The sequence below is a fragment of the Dendrobates tinctorius genome, unplaced genomic scaffold (genome assembly GCF_039654945.1).
Source record: "Dendrobates tinctorius isolate UK_male_01 unplaced genomic scaffold, ASM3965494v1 ptg000075l, whole genome shotgun sequence".
In the NCBI taxonomy this organism is placed as follows: Eukaryota; Metazoa; Chordata; class Amphibia; order Anura; family Dendrobatidae; genus Dendrobates; species Dendrobates tinctorius.
The window spans coordinates 19,738,704-19,759,316 of record NW_027361743.1 but is presented as its reverse complement, the minus strand read 5'-3'; the positions used below and the strand labels follow the sequence as shown (position 1 = coordinate 19,759,316).

General features: G+C 47.4%; 1 protein-coding gene across 3 annotated transcripts in view; it reads right to left on the bottom strand.

Moving 5' to 3' along the window:
* CRYL1 (crystallin lambda 1) overlaps positions 1 to 20,613 on the bottom strand; it is a 267,981-nt gene that overhangs the window by 228,428 nt on the left and 18,940 nt on the right. The window contains exon 1 of one of the 3 annotated variants that reach the window (XM_073583058.1): positions 14,544 to 14,701. The exons of 1 other annotated variant lie outside the window; for it this stretch is intronic. In XM_073583058.1, coding sequence (XP_073439159.1) covers positions 14,544 to 14,584 — 41 coding nt within the window. In that variant the 5' untranslated portion in view covers positions 14,585 to 14,701. Of the gene's footprint in view, positions 1 to 14,543; positions 14,702 to 20,613 lie in introns of those variants that run through there. One more of the 3 variants, XM_073583060.1, reaches the window with a different exon arrangement.

Below are 20,613 nucleotides of genomic sequence, written 5' to 3'. Positions count from 1 at the left end.
ATCCTGACATTGCAGCTTCTGAATTCTCACAATGAATGCACCTGCACACTTAGGATTCTCCCTTGCCGATGTACAGTCATGTCAGCACAAGTATGTGATTTGTATACTTCTGGCCACATTCCGACTAGACGTGCCCGGCCTCGCTCTGTTCATTATCATTGAGTGAGGCCATGTCTAGTCGGCATATGACCGCATGTATGTAAATTACCAGCATGAGAGAATCCTAACAGCGTGCAGTGAGCACTGTGAGAATTCAGAAGTCTGCAGTCACATAGAATGTCTGCAGACTCAGCACAAACCTGGACAACCCTTTTAATGCTCCTAACAAATAAAAACATGAGAATTAGTCAGTAGCACAAATAACATTTACATCCAGGTACCTTATAGATGATGTCGTCTCTGGAGTCGTTCTCCTTTTCTTCTTCTTGTCCAGACCCCATGATGAGTTTTCTCATCCACAGCTGTCTCTGCAGACTTCCATCTTCTCCGGTCTTCTGCAGCAAATCTTCACACGATGCCCTTAAAGATAAAAGTGTCATTATAATGCTCCTAAATAAAAATGCCTGCAATATACTGTCGCCTCACACTATTCCCCTCCCTCCTCTAACATCCCTCTGTTCATCATACTGTCTCATCATATATTTACCCCCTCACTCTCTATACTGTCTGCTCACACATATCCCTGACTCCCCGTACTGTGTCCACATACATTAACCCGTTCGCTCCCCATACTGTCTGCACCCAACCCCCATACTGTTTCCTCATTCATACTCTGTGTCCTCAAATCTCCCCACACACATTAAATCCCCCCATTCCCACTCCAAATCCCTCACACACATTAAATAACCACCCATCCACACTCCAAATCCCTCACACACATTAAATACCCCCCATCCACACTCCAAATCCTCCACACATTAAATAACCCCCATCCCCACTCCCAAATCCCCCCCACACATTATGTACCCCCCACTCCAAATCCCCCACACATTAACACCATCCCCACTCATTAACCCCCGTCCCTACTCCCAAATCCCCCAACACATTATGTACCCCCACTCATTAACCCCCCACACATTAACCCCCATCCCCACTCATTAACCCCCCACACATTAACCCCCATCCCCACTCATTAACCCCCATCCCCACTCATTAACCCCCCACACATTAACCCCCATCCCCACTCATTAACCCCCCACACATTAACCCCATCCCCACTCATTAACCCCCATCATCCACACATTAACACCACCCCATCTCCCATCTTCGGTGGTTTCTTCAGCTCCACATTGGAGCACACTTACCACCAGCACTGAGCGCTCGCTCTGGGCACCGGGGAGTGATGTCAGCAGCGTGATCACATGACATGTCACGCTGCTGACGTCACTCTGGCCCGGCGGTCAGAGCTGCAATTGTACTGGCGTCTATACAGACGCCAGTACAATTGTTCTCTGGGAGCCGGCACGTGCACCTTCTCTGCGCCAGCTGTCAGATTGACAGCTGACACAGAGAACCGCCGACTCTCAGGCCGGGGGGCGGCAGAACACAGCCGCCAGGGAGGACACTGTGGACCGCTGCATTAGGCGGCCCGGACTGCGCCCCCTGCCGGCTGCGCCCGTGGCAACTGCCCCGGTTGCCCCCCCCTAGATACGCCCCTGGCCCCTAATGTACCTAAACAGTGGAAACCCCCCACAAATGACACCATTTTGGAAACTAGACCCCCTAAGGAACTTATCTAGATGTGTGGTGAGCACTTTGAACTCCCAAGGGCTTCACAGAAGTTTATAACGCCTGGGCGTGAAAATAAAAAAATCATATTTTTTCCACAAACATGATCATTTAGTCCCCAATTTTTTTATTTTCCCAAGGGTAACAGGAGAAATTGGACCCCAAAAGTTGTTGTCCAATTTGTCCTGAGTACGCTGATACCTCATATGTGGGAGAAAACTACTGTATGGGCACACGTCGGGGCTCGGAAGGGAAGTAGTGACGTTTTGGAATGCAGACTTTGATGGAATGGTCTGTGGGTGTCATGTGCGTTTGGACAGCCCCTGATGTACCTAAACTATTGAAACTCCCCACAAGTGACCCCATTTTGGAAACTAGACCCCCCACGGAACTTATCTAGATGTGTGATGAGCACTTTGAACCCCCAAGTGCTTCACAGAAGTTTATAACGTCCGGGCGTGAAAATAAAAAAATCATTTTTTTCCACAAAAATGATATTTTTGCCCCCAATTTTTTATTTTTCTAAGGGTAACAGGATAAATTGGACCCCAAAAGTTGTTTTGCAATTTGTCCTGAGTAGGCTGATACCCCATATGTGGGGGTAAAACACTGTTTGGGTGCATGGCAGAGCTTGGAAGGGAAGGAGCACCATTTGACTTTTTCAACTCAGAATTGGCTGGAATTGAGATCAGACGCCATGTTGCATTTGGAGAGCACCTGATGTGCCCAAACAGTGGAAACCCCCCAATTCTAACTCCAACCCTAACCCCAACACACCCCTAACCCTAATCTCAGCCCTAACCCTAGCCCTAACCCTAATGGAAAAATGGAAATAAATACATTTTCTTTTAATTTTATTACTTTTCCCTAACTAAGGGGGTGATAACGGGGGGTTTGATTTACTATTTATGGTGGTTTTTATGTTTGGCAGCTGTCACATGTTAAAGACGCTTTTTATTGTAAAAATAGTTTTTGCATCACCACATATTGAGAGCTATAATTTTTCCATATTTTGACCCACCGAGTCATGTCAGGTCTTATTTTTTGCGGGACCAGTTGACGTTTTTATTGGTACCATTTTTGGGCACGTGACATCTTTTGATCGCTTTTTATTCCGATTTTTGGGACGGAGAATGAACAAAAACCAGCGTTTCATGAATTTCTTTTGGGGGGTGCGTTTACATCGTTCCGCCTGCGGTAAAATTGATAAGGTGGCTATATTCTTTGGGTCAGTACAATTACAGCGATACCTCATTTAGGTTGTTTTTTTATGTTTTGGCGCTTTTATGCAATGAAAACAATTTTATATAAAAAAGAATTATTTTTGCATCACTTTATTCTGCGAGCTAACTTTTTTATTTTTTTGCTGATGATGCTGTATGGTGGCTCGTTTTTTGCGGGTCAAGATGACGTTTTCAGCGGTACCATGGATATTTATATGCGTCTTTTTGATCGCGCGATATTGCACTTTTTGTTTGGCGGTATGATAATAAATCATTATTTTTGCTTAGTTTATTTTTATTTTTTTAGGGGTTCGCTACAGGGGTTAACTAGTGGGACAGATTTATAGGGCGGGTCGTTACGGACGCGGCAATACCAAATATGTGTACTTTTATTGTTTGTTTGTTTTTTTATTCCCAAAAAATGAATTTATTAGGGAGTTTGTTTTTTTTTCAATTTATTTAGCGATTTTTAAAAAATTATTTTTACACTTTTTTTTTTTTACTTTATTACATTGTCCCAGGGGGGACATACCTGTCATGTGACAGATCGCTGCTCTGTCACATATCACAGATCACTGTGACAAATCAGCGATCTGTCACAGGCACTGCACAGGCTTTCCTCATGCCTGCGCTTTGCAGGCACTGAGGAAGCCAGCTCGCTGCAGGCCCCCGAAGGTCCCCGTCGCCATCTTGGATTTGGGGACCTGCAGGGATGGAGCCCCCCGCAGCAGCGCTGCACATTGCGCTGCTGTGGGGGGCTCAGGGAAGCCCGGAGAGAGCCCCCTCCCTGCCGATGTTTCCCTTTAACCCCCGGTACACCGCGATCGTGTTTGATCGCGGTGTGCAAGGGGTTAATGTGTCGGGGCGGTCAGTGACCGCCCCTGACACATTGTGCCGGGTGTCAACTGTGATAATCAGTTGACACCCGGCCGTGATCAGCGGCGCTCACCACGTGGGTGCCGCTGATCGCTGTGACGTACTATCTCGTCCCTGGGAATTAAGTCCCAGGGCACATGGACGGGATAGTACGTCACATGACAGAAAGGGGTTAAATAAATGGTTGCTGCTGACTCAAACTTGATTGTCATCCCATTGATTGAAAACACCACACTAATTTCACCTTCAAGCTATCTGCTAATCCTAAAGGTAACATACATTTGCCACTCAGAGACATGTGATATTAGATCACAAAGATTTTCATCAAGTCTGTAATTAATCTAAGCTACATCGTAGGAAAAAAATATAAATCAAACAAGAATTTGGCTTAGCTACAGGAGAGATAAGAAGCTGCAGGAATTACCATCAGAGAAATACTAGTAGTATTATGGGATCTAGCAGCCTGCACTGTATTGTCTTTCATGCAAGCTCTGTAAGGCTCATATTTGTAAAAATACGTTCAATAATAAAAAAAAGTATTCAAAAGGTTTATAACAGCACTGTCCATGTAGCGCTCCGGCCGGCGGGTCCCGTCTCCAAGGTACAGGGAGATCGGGTCCCGTCTGCCTGCAGGCATTCCCCTGGTCCCCGCAATCCTTCTCACCCAGTCCACTCTCCTGCGACGCTCCATCAGGGTGCAGCGTCTGCCCGACATGTCTCCTCCACTCTCTCACTTCCACAGAGTCCTCTGTAGTCCAGTGGGTTCACTAACCTCATTCCGCCTACCTTGGTGTGACATATTTTGCCCAGGCCATGGACCCCGCTGATGCCCGATTCTCTGCCCAAAGGGATCTAGCCGGACTTCGACAAACTCAGGACCAACTGGTAACTTTCAAGCAGATGCTGGATGCCCGTGTCAGTTCTCTTCAGGCTGCTGAACCCACCAATGCTATCCAACTACTGATTAACATCAGAAAATTGACAAGCAACAAGAAATGCAGACCCGGATGCTGAATTTCATGTCTTCTGTGGAAGAACGCCTCACCAGCCTGCAAATAGCTGCCACTCCTCCTTCTGTTTCGGTTCTAGTGCTTGATCCGGCGGTTGCCGCTGCATCCGGTCCAGCTCGTCGCCTCTGCAAACCCACTCGGTATTTTGGTGATCCCAAGCTGTGCAGAAGGTTTTTTAATCAGTGTCAGCTGCATTTTCGGTTGTTGCCCCAGCAGTATCCAATGGACGTAGCTACAGTGGCATTCCTATCTCTGACTTGGAGAGAGAAGCCTTGGCATGGTTTAATCCCTTACTGGAGTGGAATAATCCCATTGTGTCTCATCTCCAAAACTTCCTGGATACCTTCCGCAAGATCTTTGATGAGCCAGGACGAGTGGCGTCGTTAATGGAAGCCCTTTTCAACCTGCAACCAGGTTCTCATTCTCAGTCGGTCAGTATGCCATCCAGTTCCATACTCTGGCTTCTGAGTTACAGTGGACCGACGAACCTTTGATTGGAGTCTTCCGACGTGGGCTATCCGGGAGACTTAAGGACGAATTGGTGGTTCGAGGGCTACCGATACTCCGGATGACTTAATCTCTCTCGCCATCTGAATTGATCTCCGCCTACAGGAACGAGCCAAAGAAAGAACCCATGAAAGGTGATTTCCCCATCTAGCTCCATCCTTCCAAAGCCCCCTCATCCCATCTCTTCCTGCTCCAACTTTGGTCTCCGAGCCCATGAAGGTTGACTGCATCAAGTTGGATGAACGAGAACATGGGGAGAGGTTTGCCAAAAAGCTGTGCCTATACTTTGGGAGTGCTACCCATTTTTGCCGCCGATGTCCCAAGATGCTGGAAAACTTCTCCACCTAGATCAGGTAAGAGAGGCCTTCCAAGGTGAGAGCAATTCCTCTCTACCTCTGTCTCTATACAGGTGTTGGCTGGAGGTGGGAGATTTTCTGAGACAGCGTACTTGGATTCCGGTTCTGCAGGTAGTGTCATGCAGCAAGCTTTGGATCATCAGTTTGGAATTCCTTTGTTCCTTTGCAGCATCCACGTCTCATCACCTCCGTGGATGGAAGACCCTTGCAGGACTCTATCATAGGCATCACTGAGGAGGTGGAACTTCAGATTGTGGCTCTCCATAAGGAGAGGATTGCCTTCTATATACTACCAAACCTTTCTCCTCCAATTCTCCTAGGTCTTCCCTGGCTTTGCATCCAAGAACTGGTTCTGGATTGTCAGACAGGAGACGTCCTTCGTTGGGGTCAGTCGTGTCATCATCACTATCTCACCCCTGTTCAGCTAGGTTATACTCTGCAACATCCCCCATCCCTACCCGGGTTACCTGCGGCCTACTGGTCCTTTGCGGATGTGTTCGACAAACGTGAGGTGGAGACTCTACCACCACACAGGCCAAACGACTGCCCCATCGATCTCATTCCAGGTTCTACTCCTCCCAAAGGCCAGATTTACCCTGTCGAGACTCAAGCTATGTCTGGCTACAATCAGGCAGAACCTGGCCCAAGGGTTCATCCAGAAATCCTCTGCCTGTGCGGGGTTCTTCTTTGTGAATAAAGAAGGAGGGGTCTTTGTGTCCATGCATCGACAATCGAGGTCTTAATGCCATCACAGTGAATAATAAGTATCCTCTGCCTCTTATTCCAGAACTCTTTGATCGCCTTTGTGGATCCAGGGTCTTTACCAAGTTAAACCTCCAAGGAGCCTACAATCTTGTTAGGATTTGTTCCGAGGGATGAGTGGAAAACTGCCTTCAACACTTGTGATGGTCACTATGAATACCGGGTAATGCCTTTTTGGGCTAAGTAACGTGCCAGCGGTATTCAGAATTCGTCAATGATGTCTTCCGTGACCTTCTCTATGTCTGTGTAGTTGTTTTTCTGGATGATATCTTGGTGTTTTTTCTGGATCTCTCTACTCTAAGAAGAAATGTCCGCTACGTCCTTCTAATCGTCTGTATTCCAAGTTTGAGAAGTGCCTCTTCTAGCGGAGCTCTCTACCCTTCCTGGGTTACATAATCTCTGACACAGGTTTTGAAATGGATCCTGAGAAGGTGTTGGCTGTTCTCAAGTGGCCACATCCTGTTGGAGTCAAAGCAATTCAGTGATTCCTAGGGTTCGCCAACTACTACCGGCAGTTTATCCCGCAATTCTCGGATCTGACCAAACTGTTCACCGCTCTGACTCGAAAAGGATCCAATCCTAACTAGTGGCCTCCAGAGGCAGAGTCTTCTTTTTTGTCCCTCAAACAAGCCTTCTCTACTTCTCCGGCTCTCCATAGGCCAATGGTCAATAAGCAGTTCTTCATGGAGGTGGATGCTTCCTCTCCTGGAGCTGGAGCCACACTCATGCAGAAGCTTCCTTCCGGAAGGATGGTGACCTGTGGGTTCTTCTCCAAAGCGTTCTCGCCCTGTGCATGGAACTGCTCCATTGGTGACACAGGGAATTGTTGGCTGTCAAGCTGGCCTTGGAGGAATGGCGTTATCTCCTGGAGAGTGCAGTTCATCCGGTCATTATCTACACCGATCGTAAAAACTTCGCCTGCCTTCAGTCGGCTCAGAAGTCTTAACCCTCGCCAGGCTCGATGGTCGTAATTCTTTGCTCGGTTTGCCATCTCCACTTCCATCCAGCTGAGAAGAACATCAAGGCTGATGCTTTATCCAGGTCTTTTATCTCCGGCGACCAAGAGGAGGAACCCCACCACATCATTGATCACTGTTGCACCAGTCCGGCTGTTGTAACCTCCTCCAGGTAAGACGTTCGTTTCTGTCCCAGACAGAAGATGTAGACTGCTGTGGGGGCATTCTTCTAAACTTGCTGGTCATGCGGGACAGAGAAAGACCATTCAGCTGATTTCGCGGCACTACTGGTGGCACAAGATGCGTGTAGATTTCTGTGATTTTGTCGCCGCTTGTCTCTTGTGTGCTCACAATAAGACCCCAAAAGGCTTCCCACTTTGTCATCTGCTCCTTCCCGTGCCGTCTGCTCCCTGGAGGCACATCGCTATGGATTTCATCACCGACTTGCCAGTGTCTTCTGGTTATACCGTGATATTGGTTGTGATGGATCGATTCTCCAAGATGGGTCACTTCGTCCCTTTGTCCAGTCTTCCCTCTGCACCCAAGTTGGCCGAGTTGATTGTTCAAAATGTTCTTCATCTTCATGGTTTACCTATTCATATTGTGTCCGACAGGGGAGTGCAGTTCGTGTCCTGGCTCTGGAGATCACTCTGCAAGCAGCTGGATGTCTCACTGTATTTCTCCTCGGCCTATCACCCGCAAGCCAACGGTCAGGTGGAACGGGTGAATCAGATACTCACCAACTACCTGCGACATTTTGTCAACGCACACCACAGTGACTAGGTTGCTTTGTTGCCATGGGCAGAGTTCTCCTACAATAACTGTTAGGCGTCAGGTTTCTGCGTCTGCTCTGCAGGAATCCAGAGCCTCACATTCTGCGGTCTCCTGCTATCTACAGCAGAGAATATTACTTTGCAGCAGACCGCTCCAGAGACTAAGTTCCTCTGTGCTCATACTGGGCATGCTCATGAGACGATCTCCCATTGGAGATCGGGAGTTATGTGCCCAGGTCCTGCTCCAGATCTCATTGGTCCATCTCGGAGATCTTGAAGGTCCCGCACGGCTATAAAAAGAGCGCATGACCGTATAGACTATACTTGCTATGTGTGAATGGTGATGAATGTATGATTCTGGTGACTGACTTATAAAGAAACCCCTTCCCTCTGATATTACGCATGTGGTTAGGGAATTAGTTCAGCAGTCAGCGCCAGTCAGTGGCAAGCCTTAAGCCACTGTGCACACTGCACCTCTGCGCTAGCGTCTGACATTGCACTTGCTTTGTAGCTGTGTCGTCCTGCGGCAGTGTCCTACATCCCTGTGTTTTGGAGAGGTTTGGCGGAGCATGTTAAGGATGCTCTCTCTACCAGAGAGGTTCCTGCAAGTTTGGAAGAGCTGATTGCCATTTCCACCCGCATTGATCTCCGTTTTTCGGAGCGCGGCCTGGAGCATGCTCAATCCAAACGGAAGGTTACCTCGGCTCCCAACTTTTTTGAGCCTCTGGAACCACCCAAGCCAGAGACTCCACTCCCAGAGCCAATGGAGGTGTCTCGCGTTCTCGAGGCGCGTCCGGCACAAAACTCCATTTGCGGTTACCATTGTCAACACGCTGTTCCCCAGGATAACGGGGCCCCGCAATGGCCAAACTCTGTGCCGCCGGGCAAGACCTTTATCCCCCCTCACCTTCGGCCGAAGGTTCTCGCGTGGGCACACGCATCCAGGGCGGGTGGTCACTGTGGCTACATGCAGACCACAAAACTCCTGGCAGGGTCTTATTGGTGGCCACACAGGGCTCGGGACATTAAAAAATATATTCAGGCATGCGCCTCATGTGCTCGGGTTAGCCTCCTTAAACAGAGAGTGGAGACGTCCGCCGACACACCACTTCACCTTATGCTCCGGGAGGTTCTGCCGCTCCCGTTGTCTCCCACGTGTCCCTTCTTAAACCTGGCGATCTTGCCGCCTCTGATACCTTCCACGTGTCCCGGTTTTCCGTGTCGCCTACCGGGACATCAGACTTGCCTTCGGACGAGTCTGAGGCCTATGCCTCTGATGGGCACAAGGTGGTGGATTGGAAGGCTCAGAGGGGAGGGGGCCCGGGAGGGGTAATGTTAGGCGTCAGGTTTCTGCATCTGCGCTGCAGGAATCCAGAGCCTCACATTCTGCGGTCTCCTGCTGTCTATCTACTGCAGAGAAGATTACTTTGCAGCAGACCGCTCCAGAGACTAAGTTCCTCTGTGCTCATACTGGGCATGCTCATGAGACGATCTCCCATTGGAGATTGGGAGTTATGTGCCCAGGTCCTGCTCCAGATCTCATTGGTCCATCTCGAAGATCTGGAAGGTCTCGCACGGCTATAAAAAGCGGGCATGACCGTTCGGCTATGCGCTAGTATAGACTATACTTGCTATGTGTGAATGGTGACGGATGTATGGTTCTGGTGACTGACTTATAAAGAAACCCCTTCCCTCTGATATTACGCATGTGGATAGGGAATTAGTTCAGCAGTCAGCGCCAGTCAGTGGCAAGCCTTAGGCCACTGTGCACACCGCACCTCTGCGCTAGCGTCCGACATTGCGCTTGCTTTGTAGCTGTGTCGTCATGCGGCAGTGTACTACGCCGCACTGCAGTTGCAGCCCTTCTTGGCGCTCGCAGTAGCGACGCCACACACACGGTAGGTCTAGACGGACGCAGCTCCTGTCTTAGGTCCTGCTCCTGTGACCTGATACCGTGTGTGCATTTACCTGAGGCCTGTGATACTAACAGGCTCAGTGTTTTTGTATGTTTATGTTGCGGCACCTCTGTGTGTGAACAGAGCCCGCTTTGTGCACTTCAGGTGAAGTCTAACCCGTGTGCATTATACCGCCATATTGCTTGTCTGTCGTTACCTAGCAGCGGAGTAACATCTACTGCACGGTGGACCCCGAGCGGCGAACGCCCTTTATTATTTATTTTTATTTAGTGCGTTCCGCCGTTCCTAACAATAACCATATCGGGAGTCTTCTTCCAATTCCCCAATTTTTGTTGCTTATAGGTGCCACCCTAGGAATCCAACTCCCTTGAACACCCCTTCCAGTAATCCAGCAGCCAAAGATCTGGCTAGGGATTTCTCCAGGACCTGGTCAGAGACCAAGGCTTCCTTGGAACAGGCATCCGTGTGGATGAAAGACTATGCAGATAAGAGATGTCTGGATTCCCATCCATTCCAACCTGTGGACAAGGTATGGCTCTCTTCTAGACATATTCGCCTCAAGGTTCCCTCCTACAAGTTTGCTCCTTGATTTATTGGTCCATTTGAAGTACTTCAGAGAATCAATGAGGTATGCTACCGGCTGAAGTTTCCTTCCTTTTTGCGAATCCACAACTCTTTTCATGTCTCTCCCCTTAAGCTTGTCGTCCTCAGAAGCTACTTCCGGGACCCTGATACCCTTCCTTTCCTTGTCTCTATTGGCAATGTCTTCGAGGTCAAGGCCATAATTGACATGAAACGGAGAGGGAGCAAGACACTGTTTTTGGTCGACTGGAAGGGTCTTGGTCCAGAGGAGAGGTCTTGGGAGCCAAGAGAAAATATTAATGCTCCCCGTCTCATGCATAGGCTTCTGGCTGGCTTGAAAAGGAGGCGTAAGGGAGGGGGTACTGTAGCGCTCCGGCTGACGGGTCCCATCTCCAATGTACAGTGAGATTGGGTCCCATCTGCCCCCAGGCATTCCCCTGGTCCCTGCAATCCTTCTCACCCAGTCCAAGCTCCCTCGAAGCCCCCTCAGGCTGCAGCGTCTGCTCGACGTGTCTCCTCCTCTCCCTCACTTCCTGGTTGCAGGGGAGCGAGCATAGGGTGCACGCGCGTCGCTGTCAAATCATTTAAAGGGTCAGCACACCCTTTTTCCTGAATCTCCTCTCAGCAAACCGCTGAGAGATCTGTGTGTATTTAAGGTCCTCACTTTGTTTGGGAGGTGCCTGGGCAATTTTGTGCTTTGTTCTCAGTTGCCATCTTCAGGTCTCAGACCAATGCCTGCTAGTGCAGTTTTTGTCTTTCCTTGCATTAACACTCAGTGTTTTCTTATAGTGCCATGTCCTGTCCATCCATCATCTGTCTGCGGACTCGGGCGGTATCCTCTGGACCATCTGGTACTCCTCCTCCAGTTCCTAGGACCTCTTGCTCCCTTCCCTAGTGAGTCACTATTCCTCTTGGGTCTGACCCTCTGGTCTTGGAACTGTTTCACTCGAGCCTCCTAGGTTGTGTCGGGACAATCCCTGTTAAGGGTTTCCCTGTGGGTTCTCGTGTTTGAAATCCCAAATAAAGTATTGCAATTTATCTTACGTGCTTGTCTGGCTGGTTCCTAGGGTTCAGCTTCCACAGAGTCCTCTGTGGTCCAGTGGGTTCACTAATCTCATTCTGCCTGCCTTGGAGTGACAGTCCATAGGTTGTGGTTGGCGTTTCCTCTCAACCCATTACCAGGCAAAAAACAAGTATGGCACTAACTCTGGAAGAAAGGAGAGATCTTTTACCTGTTGTGCCTTCTTTAAGAAAGACTGCAACCAAAAATCTTTCAATAGCTGGAGTTAACACTTTCTCATTTCTATGGAGTCATGGTTCACTTTACAAAATTGTTTTATTCAGTGACTTACCGATACAACAAGGAATTTCAACTAGACTTGAATTTATTTTTTTTGAGTTACAAAAAAGTGGAATTGTTTTATACTTTGGATCATTGTCTTGCTGCACAAGCCAATTGTACTTGAGCTTCAAGACAATGAAGTGATGACCACATGTTGTCCATTAGGTAAACACCGGAATTTAATGCCACCACTAAAGTTGCTATGATGTTCTTCTCGCTCTGTATGGTCTTAAAAGGCAGTCAGAGCAGTATAAATGAATGATGCCCATCTTATACCTTCATGCTAATCAACTGGTACTCTTGGATGGGGACAGTAGTCAGAGTGACACTGTGTGTCTAATATGCAGTATTCGATTCTTCAAAGAACTGTGATAATGGTTGTACTCACAGGCTCATTTACAGAAACAAAGGATTATTTTGATACACAATTTCAGGGTCTCCCTGTCCTATCAGTTTAGATGTTTTGCTATTAGTATTCGGAGTGTGGATCCAGTATTCTTCGATGAACATGTAGACAGAGCTATGTACATGGACACCTTTGAGCAATTCTATTAAGGCAAAATGATCCCAAGCATTGGTGTGGTTTCTATCAACAGGAAACAGGGTTGTGTATTTCATGGCCCATCCTTTTTCTAGTACCACCTTCAGAAATCTCATAGCTTTGTGTTCCTTTTTTTTCCCCTTTGTGATGAACCACTTGGTTATCAGCGATGCTTCACTGGAGAGAGGGCCACTAAATGATTTTTATTTTTCAATCATTATGGCTAAATAAAGATATCCTTAAGAGCAGGCTCACACGATTGTATTTGACAATTGGCATATGAATCTCAATACCTGGATTAACCGCGGATTTCACAACCTGAGCTCATGTTGGGAGACACCACACCACCATAGACCAGGTATAGCAGTCTGCATACGAACAGTGAAATACACTTGTGTGAACACGGCCTTAAAATGTCTTATAAACAATATAATTCCATTTCCACCGCTTTTTTTTCTGGCAACTGTATTTTTCGAGTTGGACATACTCTGAATGGTTTCATATAATATTTTTGTTTTTTTGCAAAAAATAGTCTTTTTTTTTTTTTTTTTACACGTTTTGCTTTAAAAAATGCTGCAGTCAGATGTATTAACAAACAGTGCATTTCGTTAAACAATATGCTAATGCATATCAGCCAGACAGAAGCCATTAGCATTTTTCTGGTCAATAGTAGGTAATGGAATTGTTAGTGTATATGCCAGTACCATTTCCTGGTGTACATATTTAACCTAGGCCTGATTCAAACATCAGTTAAGCTACAGTAAGCAAAAAAAAACAAAAAACATACCGTATTTCCTCAATATGCTAGATTCAATTTACAACCGCTCTAAGTTCCTACGTCCATTTTTACCATCTATGTGTTATTCATTTTTCTCATAAAAGTGAAAAGATGCAGAAAACCAGTCTGGAGCCGGCTCTCCCGAAAATTATATCCTGTGCTATATTGGTTTATAAAAAAGTTTTTTATTCTAAATATACAAGGTAAAAACAACGCGTTTCGGCTTGAAGAGAGCAAAAGCCTTCATCCCCTTAATACCAGGCACTGCCGTCGGCACTCGGGACAGGAGTGTGCGGCTGCATGTATTTCTATGCAGCCGAACGCTCCGGTCCGAGTGTCGGCGGCGGTGCCGAGTATTGATACGAGAGACTTGCACTCGCAAGTGTGATCCCGGCCATAGATAAGTATGGCAACAATGCAATTGTCTGACACATTGGCAACATGATGGAATTTAAATTCTTCTGCATCTTGCAAGTTTACTTTGGAAATGCTTGCACTTAAAAAGAGCAAATGCACATAACAGCAATAAGCAATGCACATAATATATCAGGAATTGCTATTAATGCAATATACCAATTACCAATATATTACTGTGATTTCAAGTTGCTGAATAACTTGAAATCAGAGGATGTGTTTCCGCAACTTAGCTGTATGGAAAGGCACACATACACTAATATGTGGAAAATAAGCCGGGATCAGCGGCTTTTGCTTCCTGTTTTTGGAGGGGGATGGGAATTTTGGAAACTTGAATCTGAGCTTTAAAGAAATTATACAAGTTATAGAAGTCAGATAAAAGCCAGATATTCTCTGCATAATCTAAAATTATAATTTTAATAATGAATCAATTCTGTTAAAATAATACATCTATAAAGAATAAATATTTATTAAAATATCTTTAAAAATATCTATATTCTACAGGTATATTTAAAATAAATTAGTTTTTCCTTTGGGTTCCTGCATTAAATTTGATATCAGATTATCCCGCATTAGGTATAAACCGTCTCTTGTGCTTCAAATATTGTAGAACTACAAAACCCAGCATGTCACTTTTGGGATTTCAAATTTCTACAGCAGCTAGCTTGTGAAAAATCAAAATTGCTTCATTCTGCAGTAAACTCACACACAATCTAGATAGAAGCAGAATGCACGCAGGAATTGCAATTCTAGCAATATGTTTTCTCTAAGTAAATTACCTTCCAATAATCACAATACTCCCTTCCTTTGGGTCAGGCATGTTCACCGGTAGTGTATTGTGTCTACAAGTGCAGATTGCAGGAAGGATCCAGACTAGCAGCAGAGATTCACAACCCTGACTATTTACGTGGTGTCTGCACGACCTCTCTTACAATCTGTGCTCTGATTGGCTGTCCTGAAAGGCTCCAGCCTGAAACATGACATGTGCACGGGGATTGGCTGCTGATATCCAGTCCAGTGCCCCACCTTCATTTCATACAGATCTGGCATGGCAAACACAAGATTGCTCTTTATCTCCATGGTTGGAGGGCAGCCCTTCCTGACGCAAACTGTCAGAAGCGTAGCATGAAAACTAGGCTCACTGAGCCAGTCGGTTAACCCTTCAGTGGCCTGAAGATCCCCCTGACTCAGTATGTCTATTATACAATTATATTTATAAGACACTAGCTGAAGAGCCCGGCGCTGCCCGGGTACAGTAACTAACTACGGTTAGTCATAATAATAATACATTTTATTTCTATAGTGCCGACATATTCCGCAGCACTTTACATTTCAGAGGGGATTTGTACAGACGATAGACATTACAGCATAACAATAATCACATAGATCATAACAGATACCAAGAGGAAAGAGGGCCCTGCTAGCAAGCTTACAGTCTATGAGGAAAAAAGGGGAGACACGAAAGGTGGGTGGTAACAGTTTCCCTGATTGTATGGACCAGCCATAATGTTAAGTGTGTGACAGTACAGACGCAGAGGGCTAATGGATGCATAAAGCATGTGGGAACATGATGCAGGGAACCTGGTTATGGTAAAACTTTTGGCTGTGCCACACAGGGATAGATTAGGTTAATGTGTTGAGGCGATAGGCCAGTCTGAATAAATGCGTTTTCAGGGCACACTTAAAATTGTAGGGATTGGGGACTAATCATATTGACCTGGGAAGTGCATTCCAAAGAATTGGCACAGCACGTGTAAAGTCTTGGAGACGGGAGTGGGAGGTTCTGATTATTGAGGATGCCAACTTCAGGTCATCAGCAGAATGGAGGGCACAGGTAGGGTGATATACTGAAACAAGGGAGGAGATGTAGGGTGGTGCTGAGCCATGGAGGGCTTTGTGGGTGAGGGTAATAAGTTTATACTGAATTCTGGAGTGGATGGGTAGCCAGTGTAATGACTGGCACAAGGTAGAGGCATCGGTGTAACGATTGGCGAGGAATATGATCCTGGCTGCAGCATTCAAGACAGATTGGAGAGGGGAGAGTTTGGTAAGAGGAAGACCGATTAGAAGAGAGTTACAATAGTCGAGATGAGAATGAATAAGAGAAACAGTAAGAGTTTTTGCAGAGTCAAAAGTAAGAAAAGGTCGAATTCTAGAGATGTTTTTGAGGTGCAGATGACATGAGCGAGCCAGTGATCGAATGTGGGGGGCGAAGGAAAGCTCGGAGTCAAGTATGACCCCAAGACAGCGGGCATGTTGCTGGGGAGTAATAGTGGAACCATACACAGAAATGGCAATGTCGGGTATAGGTACATTAGTAGAGGAAGAAAACACAAGGAGTTCAGTCTTTGACAGGTTCAGTTTCAGATATAGTGAGGACATGATGTTAGACACAGCGTTTAGACAATCGCCAGTGTTTTCTAGAAAGGCTGGCGTAATGTCAGGAGAAGAAGCGTATAATCGGGTTTCATCAGCATAGAGATGGTACTGGAAACCAAATCTACTGATCTAGTCATAACAAATTATAATGATTATATATATATATATATATATATATATATATATATATATAAAAAGCTGAGTGTAGGGCCCCGCCCACTCCGCATAGCCACATTCACTATAATATCCCACATCATCCCGTCAGCCAGAGCCACCGGACTACTACCCCTAATATCCCACATCATCCCATCAGCCAGAGCCACCGGACTACTAATATCCCACATCATCTCGTCAAAGCCACCAGACTACTACCCCTAATATCCTACATCATCCCGTCAGCCAGAGCCACCGGACTACTACCCCTAATATCTCACATCATCCCGTCAGCCAGAGCCACCGGACTACTACCCCTAATATCCTACATCATCCCGTCAGCCAGAGCCACCGGACTACTACCCCTAATATCCCACATCATCCCATCAGAGCCACCGGACAACTACCACTAATATCCCACATCCTCCCGTTGTTACTCGGGGCACCGCACCAAGCAGGGCGGAGTTCTCCGGAGTGGATCCTCTGGACCGTGGCACCGAGGGACCCCGAACGAGCAACCAGGTGTGGCCGACCCCTATACAGGGACCGTTAGGCGCAGGTCCGGGGGTTCGAATGCCATGGTAGCCGGAACCAAGAGGGGCGGCTCGGAATGGATGCGGTAGACTGGACTGGAACAGGACAGCGAGCTGGAACCCGGGTTGGCACGGCTTGTGACGGACAGCAGGTATGGACTCGGGTAGGCAGTGCTGGAGCAGGTACGGAGACTGGACTGGAACAGGTACAGATGCAGGACTGGAGCTAGTACGGACCCAGAACTGGGACAGGTGCGAACACGGAACTTGAGCAGGTGCGGACACTGGACTGGAACAGGTACAACCACAGGACTGGAGCAGGTGTGGACACAGGACTGGAGTAGGGGCGGACACAGGGCTGGAGCAGGTACGGACACAGGGCTGATGACAGGCGAGCGTATGGACCCAAGAGTGCTGACGGAACAACAGCGGTCAGGCGTCTCCACTAAGGGAGGACGACCTGATATAGCTGCCGCTGCGCCCCCATTGGCCCGGCGGCGCTATCGGGGCAGGGCGCCGCCGGAGGCCGGGTCAGATGGGGAGAGCCGACCGCGGCCTACGGCGCATGTGCGAGGCCCGCGGTGACGTCACCAGCCGCGGGCCGCACAGAGGGGGAAGCCGACGTCGGGGCTGGGAGGAGCGCGGCTGCCGGACGCGGTAAGTATGGCCGCGCGCGCTGGGACACCTGGCGGGGAGCGTGGCAGGGGACCCAGGAGCCGAGACAGCAGGGCCAGGGACCGTGACACCCGTCAGCCAGAGCCACCGGACTACTACCACTAATATCCCACATCATCCCATCAGCCAGAGCCACCGGACTACTACCCCTAAAATACCACATCATCCCGTCACAGTCGCCGGACTACTACCCCTAATATACCACATCATCCTGTTACAGCCGCCAGACTACTACCCCTAATATCCAACATCATCCCGTCACAGCCGCCGGACTACTACACCTAATATCCTACATCATCCCATCAGCCAGAGCCACCGGACTACTACCCCTAATATCCCACATCATCCCATCTGTCTAGGGTCAGAACCAGAGCGCTGAGTGGAATGGTTCTAACTTCCATTCCGGGGATCCCTTTAAGAGAGGCCTGGTGTCAGAACCAGAGTGCTGAGTGGATTTGCCCTGACTTCCATACCAATGATCCCTTTAAGAGAGACTGGGGTCAGTACCAAAGCACAGAGTGGAATTGCCCTAACTTCCATACTAATGATCCCTTTAAGAGAGAATGGGGTCAGAACCAAAGCGCTGGATGGATTTGCCTTGACTTCCATACCAATGATCCCTTTAATAGAAGCCTGGGGTCAGAATCAGAGTGCTGAGGGATTTGCCCTAACTTCCATACCAGAGATCCCTTTAAGAGAGGTGTGGGGTCAGTACCAAAGCGCAGAGTGGAATTGCCCTAACTTCCATACCAATGATCCATTTAAGAGAGCCTAGGGTCAGAACCAGAGACCTGAGTGGAACGGTCCTAATTCCATACCGGGAATCCCTTTAATACAGGCCTAGGGTCAAAATCAAAGCGCTGAATGGATTTGCCCTGACTTCCATACCAATGATCCCTTTAAGAGAGGCCTGTCATTTAGGACAACATTGGATCATTCAGAGATCCACAATGAACTTCTGGAGTGAGTTTGCTGCAATGAAAGTAAAGGGGCCGAATAATATTGCACACCCCTCTTTTCAGTTTTTGAATTTCCACAAAAAAATTTAAATAACCAATAAATTTCGTTCAACTTCACAATTGTGTCCCACTTCTTGTTGATTCTTCATTAAAAATTTACATTTGGTATCTTTATGTTTGAAGCATGATATGTGGGAAAAGGTTGAAAAGTTCCAGGGGGCCGAATACTTTCGCAAGGCACTGTATAGCACCATTAATTCCACAGCGCTTTACACATCACTGTCCCCATTGGGGCTCACAATCTGTATGTCTGTGGAGTGTGGGAGGAAACCGGAGGACTCAGAGAGAACCCTCATAAATATGGAGAGAACATACAAACTCTTTGCAAATGTTTTCCTTGGTGGGATTTGAACCCAGGACCCCAGCACTGCAGTGCTAACCACTGAGCCACCGTGCTGCCCATCAGATTGTGTAAATGCTGGCAATCTATTCCAGCATCTCATTAGGAAGATAATCCGTTCACAAAGTGTCCTCAGACTGATCATTTGTAGTCTGCAGGGAAATGTACAATCCCTCTACACCGCTACCATAGTAAAAATGGAGTGTGGCTGATGCCCACTGAAAGCAACGGTCTGTCCCATGTCATTTGCATATGTGCCGGATCCCACAGAGAGAGACATTCTTCATAGGTGATCTACAGTCCAACTAATATTCATTTCCCATAATGTGACAATGCTGGAGCAAATTTTATTATTATAAGTCTGTTGTTCCATTCCTTTGTTATTCCCAATAGAAGTTGACAACTGAGTGTTACCAGTAGGGGATGTCGCTACACAGTCTGACACTGCCCAACCAGTGCTACCAGTGTAAGAGCTTATTCAGATATCCATTGCTTCAAACATGGACTGCAATTCACGGACTGTGCGCAGGTCTCCCGATCCAAGAGTGATAGCTTCATATAGACATCCTTGAAACTTGGTCCGACCACAGACTAGAATGCGTGGACTGTCCGAACGTCCCCCAACCCTGTGCGGGCTGCCTTTTCACATGGCATGCGTCTCTTTTTTTATGTGATGTGGAAAATTAAAGATGTGAATGATGGAGACACAAATCATCTCTACATCTATCATTTAACATAAATTTGGATATATATTTCATATTGTCTATTTTTCTATTTTGAAAGCAGTCTATATGTTCCTCCAGGTTGTCTATTGTACTACTTAGGCCGGTTTCATACCTCCGTCATCGGCGGTCAGTTGAAATCCACCAAAGGTTGAAACCAGCTGATCCGTGACGGACGAATGTCAGTGGAGCACGTAGTAGGAAGGATCCGTGGGAGAAGCGATGCGGCGTAATTTAAAGCGACCGCGGCGGCCGCGATTTGGATGTAGATCGCGGCAGGGATTTGGAGCGAGATCGCGGGAGGGACGGGTGAGTTGGAGCGCGATCGCGGGAGTTAGAGCGCGATCGGGAGAGGGACGTGAGAGTTGGAGCGAGATCACGTGAGGTGGAGAGCGATCGCGGGAGCTGGAGTAGCGTGATCGAGAGCGATCGCGGGAGGGATGGGTGAGTTGGAGCGCGATCGCGGGAGCTGGAGGAGAGAGATAGAGAGAGAGAGATTTTTAGCGGCTTCCGGAGCGGCATTTATGCGTTAATGCTGAAATTAGCAAACCGTCAAAGCAAAAAAAGTTGCATGGTCCGATTTATCCGCCCGGGAGCCGCTAAAATCTTGGCGGATCCGTAAAAAACCGGGTGGGACGGACGACTGTCAGTCAAGATCCGCCAATAATGTAAGTCTATGGGGGAAAAAAGCGGATCCGTTTTTTAAAAAAATTGGCGGATTTTGACTGACGGGTAAATACGGAAGTGTGAAACAGGCCTTAGCAAATAAGAATCAAATTAGGGAAGCAGCCCTGAAAATGATTGTCTATCTCTGGTGTGCATAAAAGTCTATTGAATAAACAGGCGTACAGTCTGATGGATACAAATAGTCTGTAAAAAATAGCCCTAAACACAGAACAGTGTTTAAAAGTAACACATTTAGTCAATCATATATTCTTAGGTATAAATAAAACTGACACCTCGGAGTGTAACATATTGTTGCCTCTTTGACCTGCTCTGCTTACAGAGGAGGAATTATAATTGTAGAT